Raw genomic sequence first — 12,396 nt, forward strand, 5'->3', positions numbered from 1 at the left:
GGTCAGTTGGCATTTCTGTGTGGAGGTTGGATGCTTTTCCCGTGTTGGCGTGTGTTTCCTCCGGGTGCTTTAGTTTTCCTCACAGCTCAAAGACATGCTTTAGGGGAATTGAAGGAACTAAATTGCCTGCAGTGTATGAGTGTGAATGAGTGTGTTTGGATGTTTCCCAGTACAGGATTTCAGCTTGAAAGGTGTAAAACGTGCTGGATAAGTTGGCGGTTCATTACACTAGGGCGACCCTTGATTAATAAAGGGACTAAGCAGAAGGAAGATGAATGAATGAATTACTTTATAAAACTGTATAGGCTTACTGTATCTAGACATAAAAAAATAATTAGGTAGCCATTTTTAAGTGGTGTTTAAGTTAGATTACTTAATGATATTGTCAGTATTGATCAGACTATGTTTTTGGGTATTGATATTCCTTTTGCGTAATTGTCCATTTTAGATGGATTTGTTCTTGTTGAAATGCATTATGGGATTGCCTTCACCACCATAGCCAAAAGAAGGTATCATACCTTTTGGATCAGCATTTGCATTGGGAATGTTGCCTACATTGGCAGTCCACTTGGTTTTGGGACAGAGCCACAGTGTCAGTCGCAGCATCAAATACAAGATGAGCCAAACTTCATCTCTCGCTGAAAAAAACAACAATCTGGCACAACTGACAAATTTGTATACTGTACTGTTTGTCCTTTAAGGATATTTTCAATGAAAAAGTTGCTTAAAGGTCATGCAATTCATGATAGATGCAGTGATTGCATTAGTCTGTTGTTTTTAGATTATGATCTAAGTGTTATAGAGTGGAGGAACTATGACGTCACCTTCTAGGCTAATCAGGTGCTAGCATAAAACTAGTTCACTCGATAAAATCCCTATAGGATTTTTGCATTAAGCTTTTCGAAGATTGCAAATAACAATGTCACGTTTGGTGGGATAAAACAGGAACAAAAACGGGTGTAGGATCCAAGTGCAGATTTAAATGTGAAATTAGTGCAGTGACAGGAACCAAAAATCAAAGCAACAAAGTATCAAATAAACAAACAAACAAACAAGGAACTCAAACAGATTAAACTAGAACTAGACTTAGCGACTATGACAAGATACAAAACTGGATACAGGAACACATACCAACAAGGACAAGCGACAAACTGACAAACAATGGAGAAATGGCTGAATATAAAGTCCAAGAAGACAGCTGTGAATACAAATAAGTGTAAGTGACTTCCGGTGTGTGCGCGTGGTATGTATGGACTTGTAGTTCTTGGGCGCTGTAGTTCACTCTCAGAGTTCGTGTCGAACTGCAGCGCCCTCAGGTGGTTACTGACAGTCGTGACAAACAAGCTCTGTGTTCAAACACAGTTCATTACACTTACACGTTTTGTCCAGCCGGATAATCCTCACACGAAAATACATCTTTACGCACTTTTGGATCTTAAATGCAAATGCAAGAACTGAAAAGCTAACATTAGGCTATTAACGGACTAAAGCCGAGGGCGCTCGCCTGTGACGTCAGCACCACCCTGCTCTAGACCAGTTTTTGAGCTTATGTTTTGAAATATGGTCCCTGACAAAGATTTACTCTCTCAGTTTATTATATTATAAAACACGCTATATATTGTAAACGCAAAAACACATCTGTATATAGACCTATGTACCTTTTGGAGTTTTTTTTACATGGGAAATACATTTGTTTTGCTTTACGTTTGTGGTTTTTAGTTTTAAAACTGTATGTATATATAAATGTGCCTACATAGTATTATCATAAGACTAATTAAGTGTATCGCTCGCGTGCACACAGCCCGCTAACCTTAGTAGCAGACGACAGAAATGAGGCGTGAGGGACAAGTCTATACGCCTGCAAGTTCTATCAAGGATAACCAACAGCATTCAATTTTTTTATCAGGAAAATATAGCGAAAAACAGCCCATACAGTCACATATGCCATACATTTTATGAAGGAGTGTACATATTGCAGTTATGATAGAGTTAAATGTGTTCAGATGAAGAAAAAAATCTACGAAAAATCAATTGATCACGTTAAAATGACTGTTAATAGGTAGGTATTTTTACACATATTCACAATGTTTCCATTAGAGAGCAGGAAAAGACATGCTGCATTGGTAAGCCGTATCCCCATAATATTGTTTAATTAAAATAAATGATCAACAAATTAATCTGACTTGACGGTCTTTAAAAGTTAACGCATTATCTACACACAATATTAATTCCCAATTTGAAAAATGCTACAAACTAGAAAATACTATTCATGAAAATACTTAAATAACAGACAAATCTAAATGTTCAATGCAAGCGAGCTGCGCTCCAGACCAGTTCAGCTTAATGACGTATAATGCCTCCGACACTGCCTGTAGTCCCATTTAGCAACTTGATAGCAACCGTCTTTTTAAAGAAGCGTAAGTGATTTAATAAATCAGAGTGTGATGTAACTGATGTATTTTATGTCGTAGAATAAAACGGAAAGCATCTTGAGTTTGTGTTAGCCAGAAACCTTACTGTATTTAAGGGATTTAACCAAATTCCCATTAGAAAAACCATTGACTTTGGGGCGAGGGATCCGGAACTGCTAAAATACTAACTCACTTCCAAGTTTTTCAAATGGATATCATAGTTCCTCCACTTTATATGGGTTAAGATGCAAAACTTAATTAATTTAATTAAGTAAATTAGTTAATTTAACCGGCATTTGTCCATTATTTTCAAGAAACAAAGTAGAGTTTTATGTGTGAGGATGGTTTTAGTCACCACAGCCATATTACCCTGCAGCCCAAGACCGGTTACTTACTGTAGCTAAGCAGGGCTGAGCCTGGTCAATACCTGGATGACAAAACACATGGGAAAACTAGGTTGCTGTTGGAAGTGGTGTTAGTGAGGCCAGCAGGGGGTGTTCAACCTGTGGTCTGTGTGAGTCCTAATGGCCCCGTAAAAGTGAAGGTGGGCGTATACTGTCAGTGGGCGCCTTCTTTCAGAAGAGACGTTAAACCGAGGTCCTGACTCTCTCTGGTCATTAAAAATCCCATGGCACTTTTCGTAAAGGGTAGGGGTGGAACCTTGGTGTCCTGGCCAAAGTTTCTCAATCAACCCTTACGATCATGGCCTCCCAATTGTCCCCATCCACCAAATTAGCTCTATCACTCTCTCCACTCCCCGTATAGCTGTGTGGTGAGCCCATTGGCGCTATTGTCCTGTGGCTGCCGTCGCATCATCCAAGTGGGTGCTGCACACTGGTGATGGTGTGGAGAGACCCCCTCATGATTGTGAAGCACTTTGGGTGTATGGCCATACACAATAAATGCACTATATAAATACACATTACATTACATTACATTAGTCTTCAATGAGCATCTTTGATTACTGCTATGATTGTATAAATACTTTATTAACATTTATTACCCATGATTAATAATGGGTAATAATTTATATCTGAAAGTTTATATGGAAACTAAATGCTACTATTTCTTTAAAAACAGCTGAAAGCCTTATGTATGTTTATATATATATATATATATATATATATATATATATATATATATATATATATATATATATATATATATATATATATATATATATATATATATATATAGCACATGTCTTTGGACTGTGGGAGAAACTGGAGCACCCGGAGGAAATCCACACCAACATGGGTGTAACGTGCAAACTCCACACAGAAATGCCAACTGGGACTCGAACTAATGACCTTCTTGCTGTGAGGTGGCAGTGCTGACCACTGAGCCATCATGCCACCCTTGTTTAAATTACTTTTCTAAATATTTTGTCTGAAATGTATCTCAAGTGTAATTTAATTACTTGACTCTGTACTAAAAATCCACATAAGTTCCATAGATATACAACTGAACTCTTAATTCTTTCAGTTTGAGGCAAACAGGACCTTTTCATTTTGTTAAAAAAGAACTTAAATTTTAAACAACTTACTGTATGCATCAAAACTCAAATCGTTTCAAAGCAATGACACTGTATTTCATATATATATATATATATATATATATATATATATATATATATATATATATATATTGACATTCATTTTCTAAAACATTTCATTTTTATTTAAGTATGTACTGTTGTCAGATCAATCCATCCTTATTTAGTTGAAAAATGTATTTATTATATATAATATCATAAACCGTATAATGTCATAAACTTTTCAATATTTATTTTCGTAAGCATATGCAATAGGCTTGATAAATGTAGTGTTTTACAATTACTCTGCTTTTCTTAATTAATTTATACAGAACTGTTGAATTTATGTACAGTATTTAAGCAAATATATAAGTAACTTAAATAGCAAATAAATCAAATAAAATTAATCTCTTACTTTTTCAGTGAAAAACAAATTTAATTTCAGTAATTAGCTCTGTAGCTAATTACACACAACACTGCTGTCAAAATTGGCATCCATTCTAGCATCATTCTCTACTATTTGACGTATGGTAAAGCCCGTCTGTAAAATAAAACCTACAGATTTTGGTCAAAACTCATGTGGAATCTAATACGTCTCTTGTTTTTTCTTTCAGACGCCGCTCGGCTCCGGCGGAAAAGCATCGCCACCGGGAAGCAGCCAAGCATGGAGATCCCACCCACTGCCCCCCCACAACCCTTCCGACAATCCGTGAGTAACCCACCTTTCCGTCCCCGGTCCCTCTCTCCATCCCTGTCCCTCTCGCTGCCGTTCGCTCCATCGCCCCTGTCGCCCTCGCTGTCCCCGTCCCATTTACAGTCCCAAAAGCGAATCAGCACTCCTCCGCTGCCTCGTTCTCTCCCTCTCTCCCCGAGCGTCTCTCTGACTCTCCCACCCTCTGTCCCGCTCTCCCACTGGGCTGCTGGTGAGTGGAAGGTTGTGGGTTCTAATCCAGGGACGGGATCCAGTGTGGCGGCACTGCCCTCTCTTGAGGTATGTTATCTAGGCATGGGACGATAACCGCTTTCAAGGTTTACCGTGGTTTGGAAAACAAAAAAAATTCTGTTATACTGTTCCTAAGGTACAGTTGAAGTCAAAAATTATTCGCCCTTCTGTGATTGTTTTTTTCTTTTTTAAATATTTAACAGAGCAAGTGTTTTTTGTTTTTTTGCACAGTAATTCATTCATTTTTATCTGCTTTTCCGGGGCCGGGTCATGGGGGCAGCAGTCTCAGAAGAGAACCCCAGACTTACCTCTCCCCAGACACTTCCTCCAGGGGTATCCCGAGGCGTTCCCTGGGCAGCTGAGAGACATTGTCCCTCCAGCGTGTCCGAGGCCTCCTCTCGATGGGACATGCCTGGAACACCTCCCTAGGTAGTCATCCAGGAGGCATCCGAAACTGATGCCCGAGCCACCTCAGCTGACTTCTCTCGATGTGGAAGAGCAGCGGCTCTACTCCGATCTCTTCTCGGGTGACAGAGCTCACCTTATCTATAAGGGTGTGCCCTGCCACCCTGCGAAAGAAACCCATTTCGGTTGCTTGCATTCTTACTGTCATGACCCAAAGCTCATGACCGTAGTCGAGAGTAGGAACTTAGATTGACCGGTAAATTAAGAGCTTTGCCTTTTGGCTCAGCTCCTTCGTTGTACATTACTACTGCCAGTGCACCGATCCGCCTGTCAATCTCTCGTCCCATTTTCCCCTTAAAGTAAAGATACTTGTACTCCTCGTCCTGGGATAAGGAATGTCCTTCAGGCTGGAGATGGCAAACCACCTTTTCCCGGTGGAGCACCATGGCCTCGGATTTGGAGTTGCTGATTTTCATCCCAGCCATGACACACTTGGCATCAAACCGGCCTAGTGCATGCTGAAGGTCCATGCTCAATGAAGCCAAAAGAACCACATTGTCTGCGAATAATAGAGATTAAATCCTGTGGTCCCTGAACCGGACCCCCTCTGGCCCTAGGCTGTGAATAGAAATTCTGTCCATAAAAATTATGAACACAATTAGTGACAAAGGGGAGCCCTGCAGGAGTCCATCATGCACAGGAAACAAGTCGGACTTGTTGCCTGTAATGCGAACCAAACACCTGCTCTGATCATACAGGACAGCCCTTAACAGTGCAACTCTGATCCCATATTCTCAGAGCACCCTCCACAGAATGCTACAAGGGACATGGTTCTCCAAGTTCACAAAGCATATGTGGATTAATTGAGCATACTACCATGAACCCTTGAGCACCCTGGTGAGGGTTTTACACAGTAAAGGTCTTTGCACACTGAAGTCCGAATTTTTGCATGTGTTTCTTTCATATTCATATGCAAACAATTTATAATGTAAACAAACCTTGCACACTGATTCCGATGCATATTAGTTAATCCATTTATAAAAGAAAAATAATCGCAAAACATTTCGGAGTCTGTTCAAGCAGTGATACTTTGTTCTCCTCTCTCTTCTCCAAAGTAGAAAAAGGAAGAGGAATAGGCTACGTATTGTGTTCATCCAATACTAGCCTACATAGAGAGGAAGGAGAATTCTCCACCTTATCAAAGAACTGCGCTGGATTACCCCCAAATACAAATTTTGGTACATTGCTTATGATAGACGTTTACGTACGTAAACAAATCCTGAACAGAGACTGGCATACCTATAGACATCATAATAGATGATGGCCGCGTTGATGTATCGGAGCAACGGACTGAAGCGGACCATGAGGCGATTATATCTGTGTGTCAAATGTATGGACACACACACACATACATACACACAAACATACATACACACACACCCCAAACAGCAGCAGGGAAGAGGTGTGCCAGTAACAGAATCCATCATGAGTTCTCAACTGTCTGTCATATTCTGTCTTGTATTATTGTCATAAAGTTATCTATGGTTCAAGTGATGGCATTTTGTATTTCGCCATTCGCTTGTACGGTGGCTCTGAACTGTCGAAAAACCTGTCAAATCGTTTTTGGATGCGAAAAATAAATAAACAAACCCGATCTGAATTTTATTTTAGACGAAAATTCTGTAGGCAGTGTCTCAATACGATTCACACAATTTGAGGTTGAATTTATTTTTTAACCTGCGAAAATGACAGACCAAAATTTTGGATTCAGTGTGCAATAATCTTTATACTTTTTTATTTATAATCTTTGCAATAATTCTTATAATATTTCTTTCTTCTAGAGAAAGTCTTTTTGTGTTTTATTTCAGGCGGAATAAAAGCAAACTAATTTATTTTATACAATGAGTATAATTCTAGTGGCTTGAAAATATCTAGTAAAATATTATGTACTGTTGTCTCGTTATTAGACATGAGTTATTAAAACGATTATGTTTAGAAATGTGTTGAAAAAATATTTTTTCTATTAAACAGAAATTGTGGAAATATATGGGGGGGGGGTCTAATAATTCAGGAATGCTAATAATTCAGGAGTGCTAATAATTCTGACTTCAACTGTACATGTAAAATTATTATAATTTTTGATATGTCAAAAACTAGTTTATTTATTTGGAACAACAGTATCTCCAGCAGCAAATGACCATTCTCATGAAAAGCTTCTGTACTAGTCACCCCACGATTCAGCAAACATCTGGAAAAAACAAATCACTTATAAATCAACATCCAAGCATACTATGGACACGAGCAGTGCAGTATTATGTTCAATGTAAAAAAAAAGTTTACAGGAAAAAGTTTTTTTTTACTCAGACATTTAAAGAGAACTTATTTTAGAGTACTAAACAAAATACTCTGAAACTGTGATATTTTCATCCAAGGTTATCATACCATCCCAATCTTAAACCGGCCCATGCCTAAGCCTATCGTTATCTAACAGCCGAACGCTCTCTCCGGCATTGGATTTGAGCGGCTCTGAGGTGTTAGACAAACAGTTAGTCACGCAGGAAGCAAACATGTTCATCTGTTCTCCAAGCCAACCATTGAGTCATTATGTCTGAGTTCAGAAGATGCGGTGCCCAGTTTCTTCACGGTAAACTAATGTTGACGTATTGTCTGTTTAATAATAGGATGAACATGAGTTTTCACTAAGTGTCCTGGTGTAAAATGAATGCTGAGAGCATACTTAAAGGCAGGGGTGCCCAAACTTTTTCACATGAAGGGCCAAAAACTAAATATTATTATAAACAGTGGACCAAAGGTAAATTTAATTACATTAAATTTGCCATGGGAAATTTCCTAATTTCTTTCCTAATATTTCAAAATAAATAGAAAACTTTACTTTATATCAAAGCTGATGCACTAAAACTTTTTCAATTATAAAATATTGCAAAAAAAACAAACAAAACAAAAACATAAACAATCACATTTATACCACAGCAGAGTGAAATGAATACTCTAGTCAAGCACTATCTGCCTCAGACTTGATTTGCTTACCAAAACCTCTGTATTGTCTTGTGACAGTACGTACAATTAAACAAAATTGGATTAATATACACCATTTAATTGAAACATTTCATTTCACTTAGCTTTTAACAAACAAACAAAGGGTTACATTAATATTGAATTGACAATCTAGAAACCATCCCCACCATTCTTCCTCTATTCTCAGAGGGATGGTGGGCCAAATCAAAGGTTACCATGGGCCAACACGGGCCCTTCTTAAAGGGTCTACATCTCTTTAAGTAGGGTCTTAAAGGGCCCTACATCACTGCTTAAAGGGTTAGTTCACCCAAGACATGAAAATTACTTTTTCAACTGTAATCTCTAAGAACACTTTTGTGTGGCAAAAAAAAAAAAAAAAAAAAACTTAAATGGCTTGTAGAAGATCTCAGATTTCATCTAAAATACTGCTTACTAATTTGTGTACCAAGGATGAACGAAGGTCTTACGGTTTGCAACAACACGAGGGGAGTGTTATTACCATCATTTACATTTTTTTGGGTGAACTATCCCTTTAACCCTTGTAAAATCTTTTACGTCAGTTTTGACAAAAAAATGCATAGTGTTAAGTTAGAGAACGAAACTTCTGCAAACGCTTACCAATGTTCAAAATACAAAGCATCGCAGTGGATAAGGGACATGGGAGGTACATCAGACCAGCAGTCATTCATTTGCAACGGAGTGTAGAACGTAACAATCGAGTTGTAAATGTACCAATTCCATTACTTTTCTTTTAACAGTAAATAAAATATCTTGAAAATCAGACCTGTTGTGTTCTCAAAAGTTATTAAATGATTGTATATGCTCTGAAAAAAGTGATTAGTGACAGTGCATCCGGAAAGTGTTCATAGCCATTCACTTTTTTCACATTTTTGTATGTTACAGCCTTATTCAAATATGGATTAAATTCATTTATTTCCTCAAAAATCTACACACAATAACCCACAATGACAATGTGAAAAAAGATTTTTTTTAATTGTTGCAAATTTATTACAAACAAAAAGCCTGAAAAAGCACATGTACATAAGTATACTACGTTTAAGGATTTTTAGATTATGATGACCATTAAATGCTGCTTGTGAAAAGGTTCTATAGACCTTTAGCGCCGCCTACTCCTATGAAGCACCAAAAATAATGTAATTAAGATTGTCTCCCTACTGCTCTCTACAGACATATTTTTAAAGACATGCATATTTTGCAATAGGCTTGAACTGTACTGTTTCTATAGAAACAACCAACAACTTCAAATGAGCAGTGTTTCATTTGATTTTTTGTTTTTTGTGCATGTGTGTGTGTGTGTGTGTGTGTGTGTGTGTGTGTGTGTGTGTGTGTGTGTGTGTGTGTGTGTGTGTGTGTGTGTGTGTGTGTGTGTGTGTGTGTTTGTTTGTTGTACAGTTGTCTTTTATTACAGTTTTCTTTTTTTTCTTTTTTTTCTTTTTTTTGCTTCAAATAATTTTTGACATTCTCCACTTTTTAACACTTTAACAAAGACTATTTTAAAACTTTAGTCTCAGAAATAAATGGGGAAAATACTTTCACACTAAATGCATTTACTAAATCTTTGGATTGAGACTTTTCCAGCTAGACATGCTTGATGTAATGCATTTAAACAAAAAACAAAATCACAGATTTTACCTCTTCCCAACAGGTAAACCAACAATGAAGAAAGCATGATTATGGTGTCAAGGCTTTGCAATTAATAAAATGTGGTTGCAATGGAGGTCAGTGGGGCAAAAACAGCCACTTTCATAACAAAAATCAATTTTTCCAGAGTGTATTGTTGAGTTTTTCTACATTTTCAAAGCATTTTCTCAAAATATGTGTCAAAATACAATTAGTGACCAAAAGTCATTCCATTTGCTGAAACAAAGAGAAAGTTGTGACCAAATTAAGACTCAAACTTAACCCAAAGTGGATGAAAACATCCCTAAAGGCGCACAAGGGTTAAAACTGCAACAGTTCAACAAAAGCATATACAATCAGTTAGCAACCTCAGAACTCACAACAGGTCTGTCATCAAAGATTTATCAGTTATTGTTAAAATACTGTTATGAAAACAGAAATATAATTAGTTTTTTAGTTTCTGACTGTTGCGCTGTATGGTTATTCTAAAAGTGTCGACCTCCACCGTTTCTAAATGAGACTCAGGTCCCTCATTCAGTGTTAGTTAATGAGGTTTTTCATTTCTTTTCTCACCTGCTAGAAAAAACATTATGATAAATAAATGAATAAATTGTCCTGTTACTTAGAAAAGTAGCATCAGCTCATCTCAACATATGATTCGAGTCATCATTCATTTAAAATGGCATGGGACAAGTGCATAGATATAAACATTTATTCTACAATTGTAATGTTGATGGTTTCTCTACCAAACTCTACTAATAACTCTATTAAACCCATATTTTAGCCAAAACTCTGGTTGCTGTAAGTTTTAGGTACACTTCAAATGATTCACATTTGTTAAACTTAGTGTGTGGTAAACGTATGCGAGTCAGTTCAACTCAACAAAGAGATTTTCTTTGTAAAATATTGAGTTTCACAATACATGTAACGAGCAATGTATTGTTTCAACTTAATTCTCTGAGTTAAAACTAGGGCTGGCCGATGTCGGCCAATTAGGCAATGTACAATGTCTAATGGAGCGAGGCAGTGGTGCAGTAGGTAGTGCTGTCGCCTCACAGCAAGAAGGTCGCTGGTTCGAACCTTGGCTCAGATGGCGTTTCTGTGTGGAGTTTGCATGTTCTCCCTGCCTTTGCGTGGGTTTCCTCCGGGCGCTCCGGTTTCCCCCACAGTCCAAAGACATGCGGTACAGGTGATTTGGGTAGGCTAAATTGTCTGTAGTGTATGAGTGTGTGTGTGAATGTGTGTGTGGATGTTTCCCAGGGATGGGTTGCGGCTGGAAGGGCATCCGCTGCGTAAAAACTTACTGGATAAGTTGGCGGTTCATTCTGCAGTGGCGACCCCGGATTAATAAAGGGACTAAGCCGACAAGAAAATGAATGAATGAATGAATGAGCAATGTCTAATGTGAAACATTGTGATGGACCATGTCATCATCGTCGTAGGTGGTGGAGAATTAAATATTTATGAATAATTAATTCATTCATAACAAATTTATTATTTGTAGTCTACCGTTTCAACTACCTGACCCCTATGGTCTTTGCTGTACCCAAAAACAAATAATAAATAAATAAAGTAATAAAATATCACTTTTTCCGCAGGACTCTGGCATGAATAGGCAGAGTGATCTGTGTTGTTATAATGGCGTCAACAAACTTGGTTGTTAAAAATGGTGCACAACGAACAGGAACCAACCAACAATATCTGAAGTTTTCGCTAAAATGACTAAGTACAAGCGTTAAAGTGAATGATTGAAGCAGTGTACTGATGCTGTGACATGTTACCTGATAGATTCAAAAGACCAAAGAGTCATTAGACAGAGACAAGATTAATTAAATATCACGTTTATCAACTATAGAGAGACGCAATCCAGCGTTTAGTGATAAACTGTCAGACGTGCACTGCTCTCTGGGCTGATTGCTTGACCTCAGACGCTGCAGTGCATGACAGAGTTTGTGTGTGTGTGTGTATGTGTTGGGGGGGAGTTGGGGAGGGTGGTCATGTGAATGCCATTTTTAAACTAAGATGTATTACTGTGTTTTGTGCGAGTGGGTCGCTGCTGCGATGGGGGCGGGGCTGAGGATTGCGATGTCATCTCAGTAATGTGATCGGCAATGGATGATGTCTATCGGCCATCGGCAATGGATGATGGCATCGTCTATCGACCCAAATAGTTAAAACAACATAGTATGTTACATTCTCAGTTCAAAAAAACTCATAATGTTGAGTTTTACAATGTTTAACTAATAATTATTATTTGTTTCAACTCAGTTCTTTATCGGTTCAAAAAACTAATAAAAGCTCAAATTGTCACTAGTCTGCTCGACATATAAAAATGTTAAAATCAATATTGCACAAGCTTAAACATGGTTTATTCATACAATTGTTGTAAGAAAAACTATTTAATTCATCTCTATTTCTATAGTACG

The 12,396-nt window shown here is 37.8% G+C and overlaps 1 protein-coding gene across 44 annotated transcripts in view; it reads left to right on the top strand.

Moving 5' to 3' along the window:
- syngap1b (synaptic Ras GTPase activating protein 1b) overlaps nucleotides 1-12,396 on the top strand; it is a 251,493-nt gene that overhangs the window by 145,102 nt on the left and 93,995 nt on the right. For 24 of the 44 annotated variants that reach the window (NM_001326467.1, XM_087284890.1, XM_087284893.1 and 21 more), the window contains 1 exon segment: nucleotides 4,560-4,936. In NM_001326467.1, coding sequence (NP_001313396.1) covers nucleotides 4,560-4,936 — 377 coding nt within the window. 44 annotated transcript variants of the gene reach the window in all.

Source organism: Danio rerio, chromosome 16, assembly GCF_052040795.2.
Source record: "Danio rerio strain M-AB ecotype USA chromosome 16, GRCz13ab, whole genome shotgun sequence".
Lineage (NCBI taxonomy): Eukaryota > Metazoa > Chordata > Actinopteri > Cypriniformes > Danionidae > Danio > Danio rerio.